The sequence below is a fragment of the Helicoverpa zea genome, chromosome 31 (assembly GCF_022581195.2).
Source record: "Helicoverpa zea isolate HzStark_Cry1AcR chromosome 31, ilHelZeax1.1, whole genome shotgun sequence".
In the NCBI taxonomy this organism is placed as follows: domain Eukaryota; kingdom Metazoa; phylum Arthropoda; class Insecta; order Lepidoptera; family Noctuidae; genus Helicoverpa; species Helicoverpa zea.
Genome location: NC_061482.1, coordinates 6,659,793 through 6,681,915, shown reverse-complemented (window position 1 = coordinate 6,681,915; position 22,123 = coordinate 6,659,793). Strand labels below are relative to the sequence as shown.

General features: G+C 37.4%; 1 protein-coding gene across 6 annotated transcripts in view; it reads left to right on the top strand.

Moving 5' to 3' along the window:
• Window positions 1-22,123, top strand: part of LOC124644784 (protein cycle) — a 49,200-nt gene that overhangs the window by 6,044 nt on the left and 21,033 nt on the right. For 2 of the 6 annotated variants that reach the window (XM_047184327.1, XM_047184326.1), the window contains exon 2: window positions 1,811-1,876. The exons of 1 other annotated variant lie outside the window; for it this stretch is intronic. In XM_047184327.1, the coding sequence (XP_047040283.1) occupies window positions 1,854-1,876 (23 nt within the window). In that variant the 5' untranslated portion in view covers window positions 1,811-1,853. Of the gene's footprint in view, window positions 1-1,810; window positions 1,877-8,636; window positions 9,705-22,123 lie in introns of those variants that run through there. 3 more of the 6 variants (XM_047184323.1, XM_047184321.1, XM_047184322.1) reach the window with 2 other exon arrangements.

Sequence of the window (22,123 nt, the reverse complement as noted above, 5' to 3'; positions counted from 1 at the left end):
ATGATTTTCAATATCGAATTAGCAGTGGTTAGAATCCAATCGTTTAGTTAGTTTATGCTATCGGCAGATCAGTATAGATCTGTTGTTCCAGCTAATCTATTTTCAAGCGGCCTAGTTTAACTTGCCGCGGCAAGTTAACGAACTTAATCGCCTGTTAACGAGCGACATGGACCATAAGCCTTTTTTACTGTTTCGTAGCAATATTTGCCTAACTGAGCATTTTTGGTATCACTTCTATTCCCTTTCAGAAGCTATATAACTTAGTTTGAAAAACTTTGTCAGAAAATATGTGATGTACTGGAATCGCACACCATTATTAATTTGGAAGCAGTAGCTGTATATCTACAGTAAGTAATGCAAAATTGTATTGTTACTATTCTTGATTCACTCTGATTCCTCAAAGGTTTGGCAATGATAGTCTTTGATTTAGCTGTTGTTTGTCCAAATCACTAATGAATTATGCACTCAAACTTGAAACGATTCGAGTTTTGAGTGTGTTCCATAGTGTAGTAGATTATACGTAGTTACGTATTAGATGCAACTGTGTCACTTTTATTTTTTTATAGATAAACAAACTTTATTTTCTGAGTTCGTATTATAAAATTCCAGAGTGACATGCACTTGGGTGATTATTTTTTCTGTGGTGAATGTTTTATGTTTAATATTCTCCGCCTGGAAGGCGGCTCCTAAATATGTATATCGATAGGCAGTTTATTTTCATGACAATAGATTCAATAATGCAGATGAACTCATCCAGAAACATTGTGACTCATACAAAGTTCTTATTTGCAAACATAAATTGTAACATATTGAAATGTAACAAATTATGGACATTCTGGAACGTACCTGTTTACCATTAAGCATTCAAAAAAGATTTGTATACGAATGAATAAGTTTGTATGTTATTGTGAACAAGATCTTGCGCACCTTCGGCACCTGAGTGCTACTTCTTTAGAATAGGTCATAGTAGTTTTCCGCGGTGTGGCCTGCCTCCTAAGGGAATTTCTACCCGAATAAATGTTATCATTAGCTTACATTCTTGGTGACGAATTTCATCCAAATATATTCAAATGCATTTTTTATTGAAGTCGTAACAAAGTTCCTTATCCATTTAGGTAAAATATTACTTAGTACTAACATACTTTTGCCGATGCATCCTTCAAACAGAAATCATAAAATATACATTTCTATCGCTTGGCGCTACCAATGAGTCTAATAATGGTAAATTACACCTTTTATAATATGACATGATAAACACTTCAGATATTAATTGTTATAATATCACATTGCTTATCACACATTCACCACCATAACCCTAATTCACCTTTTAACCGATCGACTTTTCCTTAACTGCCGCCCATCTCTACCTACTTCATATTATTATCTTTTACCTGTAATCAATAAGTTTTCTAAAACTGTTTAAATAAAAGTCAAAGTCAGTATGTTTAGACCAGCGTTGCTAGTTTTGATTCGAAGAGACGAAGAAAAAGGAGACTTAAAAGTCAAGCTTTCAAATATATCTTCAATACTCATCAAATTATACCTATAATGCACCTCAAAAACTCTTTTTAATCATTATGGGTGATTGATTTGCCCAAATTCGGTAGACTACAACAAATGACTGCCAAATACTGTTCTACTGTTGCTGTACTGGCCGACTGCAAAACTAGTTCGGCAAATCTTACATTTGGTGTCACGATTCATTCACGATCGATGACAGCATCAATCGCGAGCTAAAACGTTCCAATCTACGGCTAGAGAGGCAGGGTGCCAATGTGGCCAGCCAAGCTGAGGATCCTGTCTGTTGCAGGTAACAGCGGCGCCACCAACAGCCGCGGAAGAGGTGCGTGCTCATGACGCGCTATCGACACATCAGGTACACTGCACTCTCCTACTAATCACTACATAGTATAACACAAAGGCGCTTTCTATGTCTCTCCCGTTGTCCCTTTTTCGCTTAAATCTTCAAAACTACGCAACCGATTTTCATGCGGTTTTTTTAATACACAGAGTAATTATAGAGGAAGGTTAATATGTTTAATAACATACATTAAATAGTGGGGAAATACTGTTAACCCGTGCGAAACCGAAGCGGGTCGCTAGTTTCAAATAAGATGTTCACAAAAAGTTCTAACATTACAACATCGTCCTCAAGATGGATCACCTTGTTTCAGTAATGTGCATTATCAGAAAAATAACCATGTTATCTAACCTTGTTTACCTGATACAATTTGCTTTTAGTTATTCTAACTTGCAAAGTTATTCCGTTTCGCAAATGCAAGAGTAGAAGGCACGTCTGAACGGATTTTTATGTAAAATCGAAGTACAATCTTTTGCAAACAGAAATTGTTGTGTATTCGCACGACAACTTATTTGTGTAATTATTACATTAATACCAGTGGTCAAGCAGGTTATTCTACAATTAACACACTTGAGGATATCAGGTACCTCTTATATACTAAGCCACTAATTCTCATTTAAAAGTTTTAATTTATTTGAATGCTTCTGTGAAAGTACGTCAATTGAAGACGTATCAACAACTTAAAGGTTGGTAAAGAACAATTGGAAATTTATACTCTGCAGCTGCAGACCACTAACTTTTTAAACTGGAATATTACGTAACTTCAGAAATATTTTTCCTTAAAAAAATATGTACATAAGCATAGGCGATATCACATAGTTGAAATGGGTACTACCATACCAAAATCACAGTGAGAACCTTTCCAACTAGGCTATTCTCGTATATGTGTTGGGGTTATCACCCGAATACATAAATTGTTGGGCAAGCTTATGACGATAAGTCCACAACAACAAACGCAGTTAATATACTTAAAATGTCGCTGGTCAATGTTGTGACAGAATAAAAGCTTGCATCCTAAATTAATTTTATCTACATGTTCCCGGAAAAAATTTTCTTCAAGTGTACACATTCATTGCAGGCATGTAATCGTGCACAAATGGTCTAATTTTGCGGACATTTTAAAAATGTTCGTGTAATATACATATTATATTACCTCTATTTATTTAGCAGTTTTATTTAATAGCGATTCGGTTCACCTTGTCATGGAAGACAATGACTGTCGGCGGTATGAAGTTGTAGCCACGGGGGGCATCGTGCGTGCGACAGTATGATAATAATATCTGTAATCCGTATTCAGCGTCCAGTAGCCGTATCAAGTGCGTAAGCATTTCGTTTAGTGGCCCTACCATGGTAGTATTGCAGTTCATCTCGATTGAGACTTGGATGGAGGCTGTAATATCCATTGTTTTTACAAAACGTGCTCTAAATTATTGTTTTAAGAATATGGGTACTTGAATCATGCTATCATATTCATCATCTGTTGAATTTAATTATAAATTCTTAAAAAATATAATATTTTAATGACATAATATATTTCGCTTCTTCTATGTAGATACCATCAAAACAGCAGTTAATTGGACGGTCTTTAATCATAGTGGCCGTGATTTATGATCCAAAATATAAAATTCTCTAACATCGAAAACCCGTAGTAACAATTTGGGAAACTACGTATCGACGCTAGGGTTTGTATTTGTGCCGTGCGTAGTGGGCGACTTGGCTGTCAGCGAGACGGCAGGCCAGGGAGGCGGGAGGGGTGGTGTCACAAACAGATGCAACAGGTATTTTGTTTTCGTCGGTGAACTGACAGGGTGCAATTGTACGCAAACCCTCTGTAATACAGTACGCTTAAATAACAGAGCGTATGTGACGTGATTATTGATTAGCTATCCAACCTCTGTCCTAAAGCCTGTTGTAAAACCATACGTAGGTGGTACACCAACTTTTTTGTGATTTCAGAAATGCCATAAATCAATAAACTATGTCCCATTCTTGAATTTTGAATAAGTACGTCAATAATGTCTTTGTTTTGTAATATACAAAGTTATGATAGCATAAGATACATCTCATAAATATTGATTTAATTGCTGTCTATTAAGATAGTTGCCTCTAGTTTGTCGAGCGATTTGCCTAAATGTTGTACAAACCGGATGTTGAACTAGGCTCGCTCCACGCTGTGGTTTTCTCCCTACTAAGTTGGTTCAAATTTTAGAACAAATTCACAGATTTATACAAAGTTACAGGCTGTTGTAACGACGAGATAATCAATTCCGGTTATTTGTTTAGTTTTTGTGTCGTCTTCGATGTTATGTCGGCCTGGGGAATATTACTTGAGGACTTCAAGGAGAAGATATGGCGACCAAAACTCCAAAAGCATTTTCATACAATGTTATAAGAAACAAGTCGTGGTGGCCTAGTGGGCAAAGAACCAACCTCTCGAGTATGAGGGCGCGGGTTCGATCCCAGGCCAGGCAAGTACCAATGCAACTTTTCTAAGTTTGTATGTACTTTCTAAGTATATCTTAGACACCAATGACTGTGTTTCGGATGGCACGTTAAACTGTAGGTCCCGGCTGTCATTGAACATCCTTGGCAGTCGTTACGGGTAGTCAGAAGCCAGTAAGTCTGACACCAGTCTAACCAAGGGGTATCGGGTTGCCTGGGTAACTGGGTTGAGGAGGTCAGATAGGCAGTCGCTTCTTGTAAAGCACTGGTACTCAGCTGAATCCGGTTAGACTGGAAGCCGACCCCAACACAGTTTGGGAAAAAGGCTCGGAGGATGATGTTATAAGAAACAAATTACAGTAAAATTTCGTAATAAATAGAAGTGCAAAAGAATCTGTAAAATTATTGATGATAGACTTAACGCAGGCGTTATCTCAAGGAGCTCTAAGGGGTCCTATTTCATTTCTTTAAGAGCTGATTTATCAAAATCGATACCTAAGACCATTATCATCAGTTAGAATTGTTCAATAAGATCCAGTGATTACATCTTAAAAAACTTCTTCATAAGATATCATTGCGGACAAATATAACAATGGACAGGTATCAGGAACACCGATGACGCAATACTCCTAAAGTGTCAGGTGTCGGTGTTAAGAACCTGCGAAGATTTCTTCGGAATACCAACCCCTCTGGGTGATTAGTCCGAGTCTCCGGTGACACTGACCGTGCCCACGAGTAAGCTGATATTTTTCGCCATTTCGCTGGCTAACCTATTCTTTATCCTCTTTGGTATTATTTATTGATAGATTCTTATATTTATTTTGCTCTGTCAGGACCTGACATTACTTTTACTTAATGCCAACTCTTATCGTAAGCTGACGATTAGTTCGTTTGCACTAGTTCTACTTGTTCCATAAATAGTGCAGTCTGGCATCAAGCTCAGAATTTCCTTAATGACGTGTGTGTGCAAAAAAGTATTGAAAGTAAAATGTAGTGTCGCATGCATAATCGTGTTAGTAGTGATGGGACGATGGCATGAGGCGGCGCCGTGCTGATACGCGTGACATTGTTGTCATAAGCTTGAATTAAGTAATACGGGGAGACCGTTTACTTACCTTTTTTTTTAATTTAATTCTATAAACTTAGGTCGTCAAAACTTCAATTATTGTCTGATTACTTGAATTAAACTCCAATTGTACTCATATTTTTTTATTCCAATGAGTGCAATGCCCGTAAATTGTAAATTAATGAAGTCAAATGACGGGCCTGCTCAAAACAGCCGTGTTTCCCCGAACGTACCTAACTGGTTTGCGGAAATTGCAGAGGTCAAACAGCAGTTGCTTTGCGTATAATCATGAAATTCAGCTGCATCTAGCTAAATGGAAAACCAATTCATGGTTAGGAAGTTTCTAGATACAAGTTGTGTGCGTTGTATGAATTAATTTGGAGGTCGACGACAGTACCACGTAGTTTATAAGGAATCTGTGGTTTAGCATACGACTTTACATTTTATATATTTCACCGTTGTTTTTGTTACACATTCATTAAATTACTTGGGCAATTATGCACATAACTACACTTTCAGTTGATATACAAGGATCCCTGGGGTATTACGCGCGGAGTATTGTATTAACATGATGTATTACTTACAAGAATATATAGTCGTGAATATACTTCTGCGTAACACAGAAAGATCAGTTTACTTGCCCTAGCAAAGGTAACATGTGGCAGTGGTGGCTGAGAACTGTGAACAAAGTGTACACAGCATACGAACATGCCGTCAGAAACGTGTCTTTGTACTCTCTTGTTATCTGTACACTCGAACATACATACATCAGCTTATTTGCTGCATAACTTAAAGTAATCGATTCAGTTTAGTGGGCTAAATGTGACGGAAGCCGTTTTATTTATGCAGTGATTTGAGGATATTATATCGGCAGCGTCTTGCGCCACGTGGGTAACTTGGACAGAAACGTGATGGTCGGACGATGAGCAGGCTGTTGTTCTGCGTATGTTGAACTAAACAAATTAAAAAAATATTATTTGAAAGAACATCCAAAAAAAGTTTTCTTTAAGTTATAACAGTAGACCCGCGTCAATTTGGTCTGCACAAGCTTTACCCGTAAGCTCATGACTCCATATTGCTGGCCAAGAGTCTTTCTGCTCCCGTCATATGGTTAGATCTGCCTTATGACACTTGGCACTTGCACATGATTATCCAGGTGTCTGTCTCGATCTTATTTCGCGAATGATTCAAGTCTACAATCCCATAAACTTCGAAGGCTACCCTGAAGATAGAGATTCTTAAACAAGTCTGGGGTTTAGTTTGTGAAAAAAATCGTAGAAATCAGCCATAATGTATTAAAGTCGTAAGAGTCAGTCGCGGACGGTTTTAGCGGTAAATCCATTACGAAATTACAAATATGTACTTGTTTTATAACATACGTATGTTACTGAATGATAAGGTGTGCATTTTCTTTTTATGACTTAATCATTATTCGTTTTGCATGCATTTGTATAATTAACTCGTCGTCAGCTCAGTTTGTAATTCATACTATACCTAATTATAAAGTTACCTATTAGGCAATCTTTTTTCTTGAATCGTCTTTCATTGGACTGAAGAGAAAAGTAAAAAATAAGCACTAGCCGTGTCTTGCGGTCTCACTCATTCCCCTCTGTGAAAAATATTCGCTTATCCAGGTAGATCCATTACAACCTCATAAACTTAGCCTCTTTTCAATAGTAACATAGGTAAACTAGCTCTAGGAAAGGCCAAAATATGAATCGAATGATCCAATGTTGAGAGGAAAAGTCCGGTATCAGTTGTACGTCGTTTTGATTAAAGTTGATTAATTACCACTTACGCGTGCTGATAAGGAACCTGTTTAAATCAGCTATTGATCGGCAATCAGCCGAGTACTGCAATCACACCTTCAGTGCATGTACAAGTGGGATTCTCAATTCTTTAAGACTTTTTAAGGCACAGCTTAGAGAAGTCGGAGAACTTATAATAAGCTATAGGCTACAAAGGCGGGACAAATTATTACATTTGATTCAGATATTCCTGTTAGATAAAAAAATAATAAACATTGGTTGATGATAGCAGAGAATAAAAAACCTTTGCACAGAATACAAAAATAAACCTTTGCATCATTTGTGTTTTGTTTTTAGAAAAGTTTATGGAGCCGTTAAGAGATTCCCAAAACTTTACTTCATCTCCAACTGTAAGGCGACAATTTATAATTAAAACCCGTCAAAACCCGTACAAATTAAATAAGCCCAAACAACGAATTTGCTACATAATATTGAGTTCTATCGCCTCTATCATGTCAGACACAAATGAATTTTAAGTTTTTACCCGAAACGTGCTTTCAATTTTCCAGAGTTGGCCTCGATTGCAAAATATTACCACCTCAGAATACTCTTCTATAAAAAAAAGTTATTTACGACTTAGTGGGACTTCCAACTGTTTTACTCTGGTTATCGGAGGTGAAAAAAAAAAATTTCCGTCAGTCCATAATTTCCTCTTTTAAAAGTCTTCGTATCCTTACTCCAGTTAGTATAACAGACACGCGCATTGAAGCATATCCCGAATCCCTATTATAAGCCGCTGCATTGGTACAAATATTATAATCGAAGAATTATTATTATAATCGAATTTAAATACGTTTTCTTTTACTTTTACATCTACGTATGCCACACATTTAACGTAGGGAGCGATAACACGAGCAGGATCTTACAGAGATTGGATTATGAAAACAACCAGAAGGGAGGTAAATGATGATATTTACATAATTATGTTACCTTTATTACTTAATTATGGACTGCGATTCTAGTTGTTATGCCGTCTTCAGACAAGGCGTGACGTCAATACCGGAATTGTTACCTTGTTTTCATTAAACTGATGCATTTGCGTTTTGTTTTCATTATTATTATTAAATGCTTGCATGCTACAGAGTAGGGCTGACCCACTCAATGATAGTCGCCGTTCGTAATGTCATCACGCGATGTGACTAACTCCTCTGTACATGCGCTACATACAAGACTAAGTGCATTTTGTTCAGTTGCATAATATTACGATATGTTTACTAGCTGCAGCAGTGGCACGTGTAAGCAAGCTATTATATGTTTAGAGATCGCAACGTCTCTGAACTGCCTATCCATTACTTGTTCGGACTTACACTATTGAGTACGTTAGTATTGTAGGCGCGCGCTGGATTGGCTCCACTTAAAATCTATCGGCGTAGGTTCGTATGAGCCGCTGCCATTGGTGAAGGGCAGGTTCAGGGCCACGCTGCGTCATCGCGATGCACTTTTAGCCGTTCATGATTGCGCTAGAATACAACATATTGCCTGGCAGTTTGCAGGAAGTGAAATCGCGCGCGTCTCTCTTTTTCTTTAGAGAAGTGGGTTGCAAATCATGTGAAAAACTAAAAAATCGTGTTTTGTGCCTGAAGTGATTAGTGCAAAGAGAGATTTTAATTAGGTTTAGTTAAGTATGTGTACTAAGCACAAACGCTACAATTAAGAACAATTTAAGACTACATGTTTGAGTAACATTACATCTCATCAGTTATTTTGTGCCCAAAAGTGAAAATAAATGATAACGGAGTAGTGGAGAGCGATGCATATAAAGTAGGAATGCAGGAAAATAATTAAATTAGTGCAACCTTGCAACTGAAGGACAGCCACGACCCCACACACCCTCAACTACATAAGTACTCAGAGCGCGCCGAGTGCTATAGTTTTCCAAAGGTGGTCCGTGGTCGTCCCGAGGCGGTTACGCCTGATAGCTTGCACCGATCATGCGTCCGAATTGAACACAATATCAATTAGCTTAGCAATATAGTTTTCGAAGTGGGTTTCTAGCTAAAGTTTTCGCTAAACAAGTATATGATTGATTTGATAATAAGGGCTGGGTGGGACCAGAAGTTTCGTGATGATAAGAAGTGGGCGGCACAGTGTTCTAACTACAGAAAATAGTAAGCCTGTGTATTAAACACGCCTTATCTTTATTTTTTATTGGTATTAACAATCCTAGCACAATAAACAATTCTTAAGAGTTTTTAGTAACACTCATTTTCGCAATTCGAATAAAGTGTATTTTGTTTAGATATTGTTGTGTGTGGGGCTAAATATGTGAGTAGTAAGGGTTGATGAGCGGCGCGGAGCATACAGGCTGTGTCGAGGGTGTTGTGGATAGATGCGTGTGGCCGGAGCGCGTCGTGTAGTGCCGTGCTAGTATCGCCAGTCGGGTGACATCGTCGCGCGGTGTGGTCGCGTGGGTCGCGCGTCACGCGGGCCGCGGCATGGCGCGCGAGTACGCGCGAGTGCACGAGTTTTACTTGCCGCTGCATGAGTTGCAGCCGCCTGCACAACACTACCACTATGAGCTGCTACAGTGAGTACTTCTCTAACTCTTGGATTTTCTCCTCTTAAAATACTCAGTAAAAAGTTCCGTGAATAAACAATAAATAATAGTCAATTCTTCTTCTGAAACTCTCAAAAGTTTGCAGTTACTTACTTTTTTTTTAAGTTTAGTCGTTTTGTGTTTTCATGTGATAATTTGAAGTAAACATTAAAGTGGCGTCTATTTTGTTATTTTATTTGATCTTATATCGCGGTAGGTAAAAAATACAGTGTTTTTTTTTAACTATGGGGGATGAAGTGGAAAGCCCCTCGATACGAATTTTGTTGAATGTTTCTTCATACTTAAACTTTATTTTTTTAATACTAGATCAAATCCGAGTATGATTCATTCTAAAAGTAATTATGAATGAAAACAAACTTTGATGCAGTCAGCATCAAAGTTTGGTTGTGTTTTCATTTGTTCCAAGCTGGTTTGTGTTTTCCAATTTGTTTTAACTTTAGATTTTACTCTCAGGGATTGTTTTACAATACGTGTCTAGAGTTTATTCAAAGATTAAGGGAATCTTGTGAGAGACATCTTCGACAACATCTATGTATTTATTTTGTGCTATAGCCCAACTGTAACTAATCTATTTTAGTACCGTACTATTGGGCCTAGGAGACCAGTAGATTTTTTTTTAACTTATCGACAATTGACAAAAAATGTGATAGCCCAAAGAATTCTCTGTTCAGCTCAAGATGAGATTGACATATCGACATCAGGTAGCTTTAGTAGTGGAAGTAACATGTAACCACAGTAGAGTCTAATATTACACACTCTTGAATTTTATTTTTCCGCAATCGAATCCTCTTTAGGTTTTGCTATAAATGAATCATAACGGAAAAACAAAAGTACTTCAGTACTGCTTTTATTTACACGCGCGACCAAAAATAAAACATCGAGCTATGTTATTATGTAATTAGCTTTTTCCTTTAAATAGCACAATTAGGTAACACTTTTTATTCGACAATGTAGGTTCGTACTCATGAACACTAGCTTTCATAAGTATGAAGACTTTTTCGAAGCTGACTTCAACTTTTCTTGAGTTGAAGTCCAACCAATCAATTAAACTACATAGAATTATAGAATTTTCGACTAAGACGACGAAAACAGTAGTTATAAATGTGAATAGGAAAGCAGACGATATTGCAAAGTGTGTTATTTTTTTTTGTAAAAATTAAACACTTTTTTAAGCTATTGTGTAGCTTCTATCGCAGGCCTTGAGCGCGGGGACCAAATCCAGAAATTCCGTAACGAAAAAACCTCACGCTTCCCACTCCGACGGGCACGGAGGTGTGGCTTGAAGGATGTGCATTCTTTGACACGGCACTGTGTGTCGTGCGATTAAACGTATTGTACGACTTTACGGAACTCGCCCGAATCGAGACGAGCTGCTCCGAAATCGGACGAATACAATACAGAATGCTATGCAATAGCTTTACCGCGGCAGTCCCCGAGTGCCACACGTATTTTTTTAAATATAAAATTGATCAAGGTTTTTTTTTTTTTTGAAATGGTAATCCACTATTTGGATTTGTCGGGATAACCATCGTAAAATGCATTTCTACGAACAGTAAACTACGCCAAAGGTAAAAATTACTTCACGGAATTCCTTTAATTTCTGGCTGGCGGATTAAGTAACGGCCTACATTTTTCTGAAAACTTTATTTTATTAAAAAAATATGGTATGTATATTTTTATAGTTTTTTTGCCGGCTTCCAAGGTAAATAAGGAAATTCAAATAGAACGCGGACAGCGCGATGCAGTGTCGGGAATTTAGACGTTATAGAAAATATCGGAAAATTGGGAACTGTCGGTGCACGAGTTCGGCTTACACTCGGCCGGCTTTTTTGGTACCGCACCCCAAGATTAAAACTGGACCCCTATTGCTAGGGCTTCGGAGTCCATCTATGACCATGCTGTATCTCTGGAACCGAGATAGTTAATCAGTAAAAAAACACAGATGTATTTCTGTTGCCGCAACAACAAATACCTACTGAAAACTGAAATTAGTTTTTGAAATAGTTAAATTATAAACTTTGTTTTGTTGAAAGTTTCAGTAAATGAAACGTCATAGTTATGGAGCAGTAAACCACCAAAACCTGCAATCCAATGAAATTGTGATACCTAGCGTACATGCCAAATTATCAATTGCCTAGCTGGGTGGTGGTCAGTCAAGTAATCCTCTAACTAGCTGACAAAAAAAAAATCTTGTACTTACCTATTAACAGTACCAGTAATTCCCGCGTTTTGGTTTGCTTGTCACTTGCGCATGTAGGTACACCCGGCATACCTGTACCTACATGATAGTAATGTAGAATTAGATTAGTCGTGTAAAGTACCTATCTATATAGTACCTACGTTCCGTAGAACCTACTTCAAGTTCCACGTCATACTTTATCGGTCGTCATCAACATGCACACAAAATGATGATAGTTATTGTGCATTATTGCATAGAGTACATTAAATTGTTTAGAAATAGCTACATAGTTAGTAAGTCTGCTCTCTTGTGCGATTGTCATTGGCCGCTGATTTTAGGATACGTAATTTAGAAGTCCTAAGTTGCTGAATAGGTGTCTTAATTTTCAGACTTCTCTCGATGTAATTAATTTCCAAGAAAGATTTAAAATAAAACATAGTATAAATAAATTGTATCGTCATTAGTGGCTCATAATGAGAGTTGAGCGTTATGGCGCGGTGACGCACGGCCTACGGAGGTACCTCCCAGCCAGAAGTAGGCTACCTAGGTAGGTCGTACTGCCGGTCTACGTCACAGGATATGCCATGAGATATAAACTTCTTGGTAATGTTCTAAACTCTGTTGAAAGTACAAACAGTTGAAGTAAAAATGACGTCATCTATTACCTAAAAGGTATACGTGCGCTAAAAGCCATTCAGGAAAAGTATGCTTCAATTGAAACTACTCCAGTAGAAGCAAAAACTATATTTTCCTATATTGATTTACTCCATTTATCTAATCAACTGAAATAGTTATAAATTAAGCGCTATGCACCAATGAAAAATAAAATTGGAGTAACTTGTTGTTGACTCGAGAGAACAAACAAATATCGGAAAAACCTACAGGAAAATATTTTCAGTTTGAGTGGAATAAAATAAAAATGTAAATAATATTTAAAGGGAACAACAATTTTGAGGAAAATTTATATTTGGCCACGTATTAAATGCACTGCTAGAATAATTTTAATTAAATCTTACAAAAATAAAGGTATTATTCATACCTTGATAAAATATGAGTAAGTACCAAGAGTAATGGGTGTATTCTCTTTTGAGCACTATAGGAAATGTTAACGCTAGTTTGATAGCCTATATAAGATTGAGGTGTCTTTGCAGTTGTATGAAAAAACAACAAAAGTTCTTAAGATGATATTTAAAGCAAGATGATGTTAGGGAACATTTGGGTACTGAATGATGAAGCTTATCACGAAATTAGTATTGCTGTATCATAGTCACATAAAAAGTAGCCTTTGTAAGAAGTTCAGAAGTAGCCTAGATCTAGAATCTATACAATTTTCATTTTAATCAGTAGTAGTAGTTAAAAGGCGTGAAAGAATAACATATAGACAGGATATTGACAAGGAATCTGGGAAGACTGGTTGACATGCAATAGTGGTGGCAAACTGCTTCTAGTGGACTTGGTTGGATAGCAGTTTAATCTTTTCTTTTAGTCCACCTTTTCCCCGTCACCCAGTCACCTTTCCCCTTCGTTATATCTACAATACAAGAAACTCCGAACCAGTAATTAATCTACCGAAATCCTACACCGTTAATCAAGAAAGAATTAAAAGTTTTAATTGGGCCTTTTATGAAGCAAATAAATAATTTCCAATTACGCGTTGCTCTTTTGTCAGTGCGTTACAGCCTTTTCACACTGGCGGGCTTTCGGAGCGACACCGCTAGATTTTTGGGCCGTATGACACGGATTGTAAGGTCATTGTTGTCAACAGTCAATTGTTTTCCGCCGGTACGGGCTGGTCGATGTTGCTCGGAAAATCCGCCAGTGTGAATAGGCTGTATGTTGAGGGAGGCATGGGCCAGCGTGAATAGGATACTGTATTATATTTTTTATCAGGTATTTCAGTAAAGGTTAACTTGATAGGGCCACAGACTACTAGGTAGATAGAACTTTTTACATCATCATCATCATCATCTCAGCCATAGGACGTCCTTTACTTTTTACATACTTAAATACAAATTAAGAGATAACTACAACTTAAAATAATGGATCAATTGATCGTTTTCATCATTGTATGTACTTACATTGATTTTTAACTCCATTATGTTTGACTCAGTTTTTAAATAACAGTTCATATCAAAACTGTTGACTTTCCTTTTTAAAAATATTTTAACAAAGTTAATTGTTTTTATTATGCGTTTAATATAAGTGTTATGTTATTATGTTACTACGGTCGAGTCGCTAATGTTCTATGGAGCAGCGTCACGTACCCTCATTGTATAACATTGTAGATACAGTAAATGCGACATTACGTAATATATTTCCGTGTGCGTCACTCACTAGCTATTTGTTTATTAACCGTAGAAAACACTAAGTATTAGTACAACTCGTTACTAATAAGATGACAACCCTTATTGACACATCTTATACTTACAGTTACCGGCACGGATGTCGGGCCCTGACCTTCACCTGCGCACAGGCGATTTACTGCCTTATTGCCTTATGCGTACGGGTGCGCAAAGCGATCCCCACTCTTCCGCCGAGAGCCCGACATCCGTGCCGGTAACTGTACATAGGTATTTCAAACTTACATGAAAGCTGATACTCCATAATAATATCCAATACTACTGAATCATCAAATAACTGCAGATTTCAATAACCGATTTTACCGTCCCTTTTCGATTAGAGATTGTTTGATGTAATGTATGTGCTGTTTATGTAAAAAATCAATCTCCAATCGTAAAATAACAGATCGGTTATTAAATTCCGCAGTTAATAAAGAGTTGCGTTAAAATTAAAAACGTCTGCTTCGTAATCAGTTGCTATGAAAATGAATTCAGGCTCTCTACCATCTTTCAAGTATCGACTGTAATTCGTCGAAGCTTTTAAAAATCAGGCAATATGAGAAATTCAGCCAGCTCATAACGTCGAATAAATGTTTATTATTTCCGTCGAAATGAAAAAATGATTGTTTTCATGGTGCTCGCTTAAAAACTTTACATATAAAATTAACTTAATAATGACGTTAAACAAATGTTCGGTTGAAATAGCTTTTCAAACTATTGTTAGCAAAACAATCGAGAATGTAGTTAATGCAAATTATGCTGGACCTAATGAGAGTTCATAGAAGATGTCGTATGGCACATTCCGCGAAAAATTATATTTACCATCATACAGTGCCTTTTTCTTCGCGCCGTCATTTAGATGGCATAACTACATAAATGCACTCTAGCAGAGCGGGCGGGCCAGACTTCCTGCGACTTGCATCTAGTAGCCAAGTGCACAATAATAGGCCTGCCATTTTATTCTAGAATGCATAGATTGGACGCCCACTTCTTTTGTCCGTTAATTTACAGAGGCGGGACTTCAGTTCTTTGCACCTCTTTGCAATAGAGACGAGATAGACAGGTCAACTACACCTGAACTATATTTTTTGGATACGATAGCTATATTTTTTGAAGTCATAGTCAATGGTCTTTGAAAACGAGGAAATAGGGAACCTTAACCCGATATCTAAAAGTTATTAGTAACTACACTACCAGTTGGGAACATCAAGCCTTTCCAAAGAAACCTTAAGCGTTGAAACTGAAAACATAACTACGTTACAACCTCCTTTACTAGAACTTCCTAGAACATAACTTTACACCAGTGTTCTGGAACCTATGTACTTATGTATGATATTTGCTATACAAACCTTGCCTATATATATATTTATGTTTCATATAGGCTCTTGAATGGCTCTGAAACTCGAATTCTCTTTATTCGCTCCTTCAGTATAATGCGGTATGTCACTTCGAAATACTCGAACGTTACTTAGCTTTGAGTCAAAAGTCTTCAATTCGCATAAATTCTCGAGATACAATGATGTTTGAGCTGTCTGCATCGTGGCAGAACTTTAAACATCCCAAAACTAAAACCATAAAATGAAAAAAAAACAAATAGTATTGGGAAAACTTGAAACTACTGACATCCCTAGAGCCATTATCACAGCTCTTATAAGGTGGGCGTAAATGACGATGCAGCGATCAGAGTGATTTAAAACGGGGGCATGCCAGCTGCCAATCGGCTTCGTTAGGTCGTCGACAGTAGATCACAAGTGCGCACGATGCAACTAATAGTGCACATCATTCGATCTGACCCACATCCGAGAACAAATTGGACCCGACTGCGACCGTCCTTCAAGGATGTACATTGATGCTAGTCACCTACATTGCCTACATTATACTCTGAAGGACAAGGGCATTTCAATAATATTCTGTTTCACTGGTCAGTTGGTTTTAGTTGTTAGTTTCAATTTTATATCTGCCACCCTCTTTTGTTTCCAACATGCAAATGTACATATATTTAGAGTTGGACTTCGAAATCAATTTTTGGGAGTCTTGCTGGAGGTCTATTCGCAGCATTGTGCTGGTGCACGGTCGTGGTGGCCTAGTGGGCAAAGAACCAACCTCTCGAGTATGAGGGCGCGGGTTCGATTCCAGGTCAGGCAAGTACCAATGCAACTTTTCTAAGTTTGTATGTACTTTCTAAGTATATCTTAGACACCAATGACTGTGTTTCGGATGGCACGTTAAACTGTAGGTCCCGGCTGTCATTGAACATCCTTGGCAGTCGTTACGGGTAGTCAGAAGCCAGTAAGTCTGACACCAGTCTAACCAAGGGGTATCGGGTTGCCCGGGTAACTGGGTTGAGGAGGTCAGATAGGCAGTCGCTTCTTGTAAAGCACTGGTACTCAGCTGAATCCGGTTAGACTGGAAGCCGACCCCAACATAGTTTGGGAAAAGGCTCGGAGGATGATGTGCTGGTGCACGGTGGTTAATTAATTACACGGTAAAATAATTGTCACGTAAGCCAAGAATTTAGGATAGCAATTAAGTTACTGTATTCTATGATTGTTTCTTCGTAGGTCAGCTAAGTTCGGTTTTATCACAGTTTGAGGAGCAGACAAGAGAACTTAATTAACCTAGTACTAAAGAGAACCTATAAAAGAGTCGGCATTTAGATTTTGGGATAGCTTGAAGTGCATACGATAAGAAGCTGCAATCGGCAGAATAGTGCAAACATTGCCAGGTGTGTGCACCATGATTGTTTATTACTCGCTCGCCAACAATGCCGTACTACACGTTACCGACTCCGCCATTTTATTACACTCTGTTATGTTATTTTACGTATCCTTACGTAACAGACCGGTGCCATTGTAATAAATATAAAATTTCTTTCCGGCGCGTGGCGGCTGCCCGGCTACAGATTTTTCAACACCTATTGTTTGTAGCCTGTTCTTTAAGTACTAGGTTTTCACTTAAGAAAGCCGTGTTGAAATTAACTTCGCAAACCTCCGCAACTCATTAACAACTGACTTTTTTATACACATAAGTACATAGTTACAGTTATTCATTGTGTTCCATCTATGTATTAAGAAAAGTGGTCAATGTGTTGAAAGGGATTTTGACGTGTTTCGTACGATCGTTTCGTCAAGAGCTCAGTTTTGCAGCTTTAAGAAGTAATAGAGCTTCGAATATTAATTATAATACAGTTGTAAGGTCGGCTGGTGATTGTTATAGTTAAATTAATTAGTGTTATTTTGTTAGCTGGCATCGATCGGCGTCGCTGAAGCCGCAGCGGTGCGCGACAGCCTTCTTAGTAAGAGTATTTTACTGTATCGTTAGCGTATTTCGCGGGAAAGTTAAAATAAAAGAAGCGTTAATGGAAAATGTAAGGAGTTTAAATCCTGAACAGTTTTGTTTTCAGTGATAGAAATAAAAACACTCCGAGCAAAAAGCAAAACTATTTTCTGGAAAAAAAAAACAGGGACAAATAAATCGATGTCACTTCGAAAAAATGGAAAATCGAAACCCTTGACCTTGCATGGTTACATTTCTAAGGTAATAGGATTTCAACGTACTTCATTAGCAACTCACAGAGCGGTTGCCAATCTCCCCATCCCAGTTATTGATAAGGTACCCGTGACGACTCCCAAAGATGTTCATCTGACAGCTGAAAGTGCTGGAACCTCGAATCTAACGTGCCTTCTGAAACATGGAGAAACCGACATGTCTAGATAGTCACCCATCCATGACCGCGCCAAACATAGCTTGACCTTATGATCGATTGACCCGGGCAGATGTTCTAGCCGATTTTCGGAAATCCGACTCGACCGGAGAGACATCAGGCGCAGGTCTGACATTAACGCGCTCTACGATGCACGGGAATATCAATCGCCAACTTTTTGAGTTTGGGCTGCCTTGTGAAAGTTTCTCAAACCTACAAAGCAATTTCGGCCCGATGAGTCGACCCGACACCTGGTGCTCTAACCTGAGAACTAGACCAATGAGACAGAGTTCAGCATCAGGGCAAGATGAGAAAAACCAGTAACAAGCTTTCAATGAAGGTCACCACGGTCACGTCATGATCACCTTGTTATCCATATAAATAGCTCCCCCCAAAGTTTGTTTACGTCAAATAACTTAGGCACAATGTTCCCCCGATGCTATTGTTTAACACCGACCAAGTACTTGTCAAAATAGGTAGGGTTCCGTACTTGATATATTTATTTAATTGTCATAATTCGATTTACGCCTGGACTTACTGAAGTAGTTGTAAATATTAGGGGTTAAAGTATGAAATTGCCGTTTTATTCTAGTAGGTTTTTGAATTGCCATAGAGTCTTCATGGTTTGAGGTTTTCGAATGAAACTTTTTTCTCATGGTTTCTGTGATGTTCTTCTTTAAAAAAATGAGAAACATTTGATTATCGATGTTCAATTTTTTTTTAATGTACAGAATGTGTTTATTCACAAAATATTTACATTAATTGACAAAAAAAAAACTTATATATACAACATGTAACGTAATTAACGCACACCCTCAAACACCCTAATTAGAATATTATGTTATAATCATAATACATACACTGAATTTTTAATTTAACATGTATATGTATTGTTATTTACTAAACTAGTTATACCAATTCTTGGAGAACTTTTGGTCATACTACCTACTACGCAACGCACACAACATAACGAAACTACGGAAAAAGCCGACAATACACGAAGTCTTATTACTTTGAGGTACGGTCTATTTGGATTTGTTTTGACTATAGGTACAGGGTTAATATGACAATAATTTCCGTAGTTTTAATTATTTTTGGGATAAAAAATTACCTATATTTAAAATGATATAAATCGATTCAGTAAACGATTCTGAACAAACTATTTTTTTTTTAGGATGTGCGTTAATTAAGTTACATGTTGTATATACAACTTAAAACTAATACATGTTCAATTGTTTTTGTTATTCAACTTAAGAAAGATGGATACTGCGAAAATTTGAGTAATTTTTGAATATGAGAATCCGACGCGGAAGTAAACAGCAGAAACAGCCCACAATATCGATGCTGCATTTGAAGAGGTGTCTGCTAATGAACGCACCGTGATTTTGGATTAAACGCTTTCGTGGTGGAAACTTCGACTTGAAGAACGAGCCACGAGGAAGACCGCCTGACAGATGATTAACGAGGAATTAAGAGAGACGGTGAACGCCGATCCTAGTCAAACTACCCAGATACCCAGCCGACCACCGAATAATGTTGAAAAAATGAGCAGTAAAAAAGCCACGACTCATGAATCGACCTTCACCGTTATTGCTTCATGACAACGCGAGACCTCATACAGCAAGAGAAACCGTTTTAACTCTTCAGGAACTGCAGTTGGAAACTATTCGTCTTCCTCCATATTTGCCAGACCTTGCTCTAACGGACGAGCTTTTTTTTTGTGATTTGGACAATTATCTGCGTGACAAGAAGTTTCTTCCCAGGAGGCAGAACAAAATTCTTTCACACAGTTTGCAGTCTAGATCCTCAGAGTTCCATCGTAAAGGCATAAATGACCTTCCTATTAGATGGCCGCAATGTATAGATAATAATGGCAACTATTTTGATTTAATAAGTTTGTTAAAAATTAAAAAAAAATACAATTTAGATTTTCAGTACAAATCGGCAATTTCATACTTTAACCCCTATTATTACGCACCTGTATCAACACGCTTTTATTGCGTCGACCTGTATGTAGCTATGTAAAGGAATCTAAGCTAATTTAACCATCTTGTAAAGAAATTGGCAACAGTATGATGTTCTGAAAGCCATACAATAATACTGTATGGTCCATCTGATCTGAAGATGGAGCCGCAAGTTATGAACTTGATGATGGATAATCGTATCGTGGCTATGTTTGGCGTGTTAGAAAAGTATTGTATCTAATATATTTACTTTGACCACTATTTTTACGCGTACAATCGTAAATCTTTTATATTTTTATTCATTAGGAACTATGTCGTGTTAGTTCCTAATGTAAAAAAGTGTTTTAAAAGATTAATTTTTCTACCATGGTCTTTTAATCTGTGAAATGTGAAAATGATTGATTTACTCATTTAAAAGGTACGAATAGAACACCCGGATTTCCAGGATGTTTTTAAATATTGAAAAAAAAAACATAGGTACGCGATATACGCGAACACACATGAAATTCGAAACTGGATAAAAATTCCCACAACAAACACAGTAAAAATAACGCTACAAAGCTACGCATTTTATCTAAAAATGATGTTAGTAACATGGATGGCACTTGTCATGCTGCATATTGTAAAGCAAAAAGCAACCATTCATTAGTTCAAGTATTATGTCTGTTTTTTTTTTTTTTTATTTAAACCTATTTTTCCGCTGAATTGGGATAAGCTATGAAAGCTAAAATGAAGCACTATAGGTACTAACCCTTTGTACCCTATAGGTACAAAACATTAATCTCACAACCCAATTCCATGAAAATTGTAATTCCATTCCATTCCACACGTGAATATTTTACGGGAATATTTCTTTTGATTTTGGCTTTGTATTTTTTTCATAAACACTTCATTGTTTACTTGTATGAGAATAACGACGTAGAACGTTTAGTAAAGGTATGTGGGACGGCGGGTGACGAGATTTTCTAATTTCTCTGCGTAACTCTAAAACATGAATATCTGAAGTCTGAGGCTAAGAGAGGGAGAGGGGTAAGTGGGCGTGTCTAGCCGCCCACTGCGCGCCCCGCCCCTTTCACACCTCGCACAAAGAAAGCGGGCTAAGTTCTAAGTAGGAGCAAAGAACCGCACTGGAAATCATTCTCGATGTGTCACTCCTCGTCTACGCTTGCCCGACTGAATCAGACGACCGTTAAACAGTGATTTATTACGCCTATTAAAGACGTTAAATTCTGATAAAACTTAAAAAGATTTTATTCTCTAGATTTGTCACAGTTCGATAATGTAGTATATAGTTTGAAAATTATGAAGAGTACCTAAGTAGTGACAATAACTTATCGGAATTTACAAAATAGTTGGGTCCAAGAAATACTCTTTAAATATATTACACTTTTTACAAAGTGTATGTATTTTTTTTTTTTTGGAATTATTCGATATCGATTCGATTCTGATATAATTTTTTACTTTTGATGTTAGTAATATTGTCAATGCTCTGTACTTGTGAAATCAACTGTAAAATTATGGATTGTCTCACGCGTTCGCAATGCAATAAGTATTTGAGAAATTCGTTGTCTTTTAACACTGATTTGTTAAAGTCGGTGAACTTATAAATATGTCCACTATGCATCATTCCTGTTGCAGTCGAGTAACGCAAAGTTGTTGTTCTCATTAAACCTCTGACGTCACATCGTGACCCACTGTGTTATTCGGTAATTGATGACAATTCCCATGAATTGTCATAATCGATCAATAAGGATTATCAATTTGTGTTCTCTCAGATAGCTTTGTAGCGGCCGACTCTATCACTATCCATGAGACGGTCGAGCAAATAATTAGAATATCAGAAGAAAATAATATGTATTTAGAAAAAATCTAGCTATTCTTTTGCTTGATCAAGCATTCAAAAATTCGTTGCGCTGTTCATCTACCTCTATAACATAGGCTATGACTAATGTAAAATGAGGATTAGTTCCCTAGAGCGAGAACAGTAGGTACTTAGTTGGCTACCTTCTATGAAAGCCAAACCTATTCAAATTAAGTAGCAAACTGATTTGAAAACATTATGATATGTTATTACTAGTTACGTAGTTTCATTTGTAAGGGTAAGTAATGCAATGACACGATATTAACCTTGCGGTGATATTCTCTCTGCAAGCAACCTTTTTACCTATAAGTAAATGCATTGAGAGCTAGCTCGCTGTGCGAAT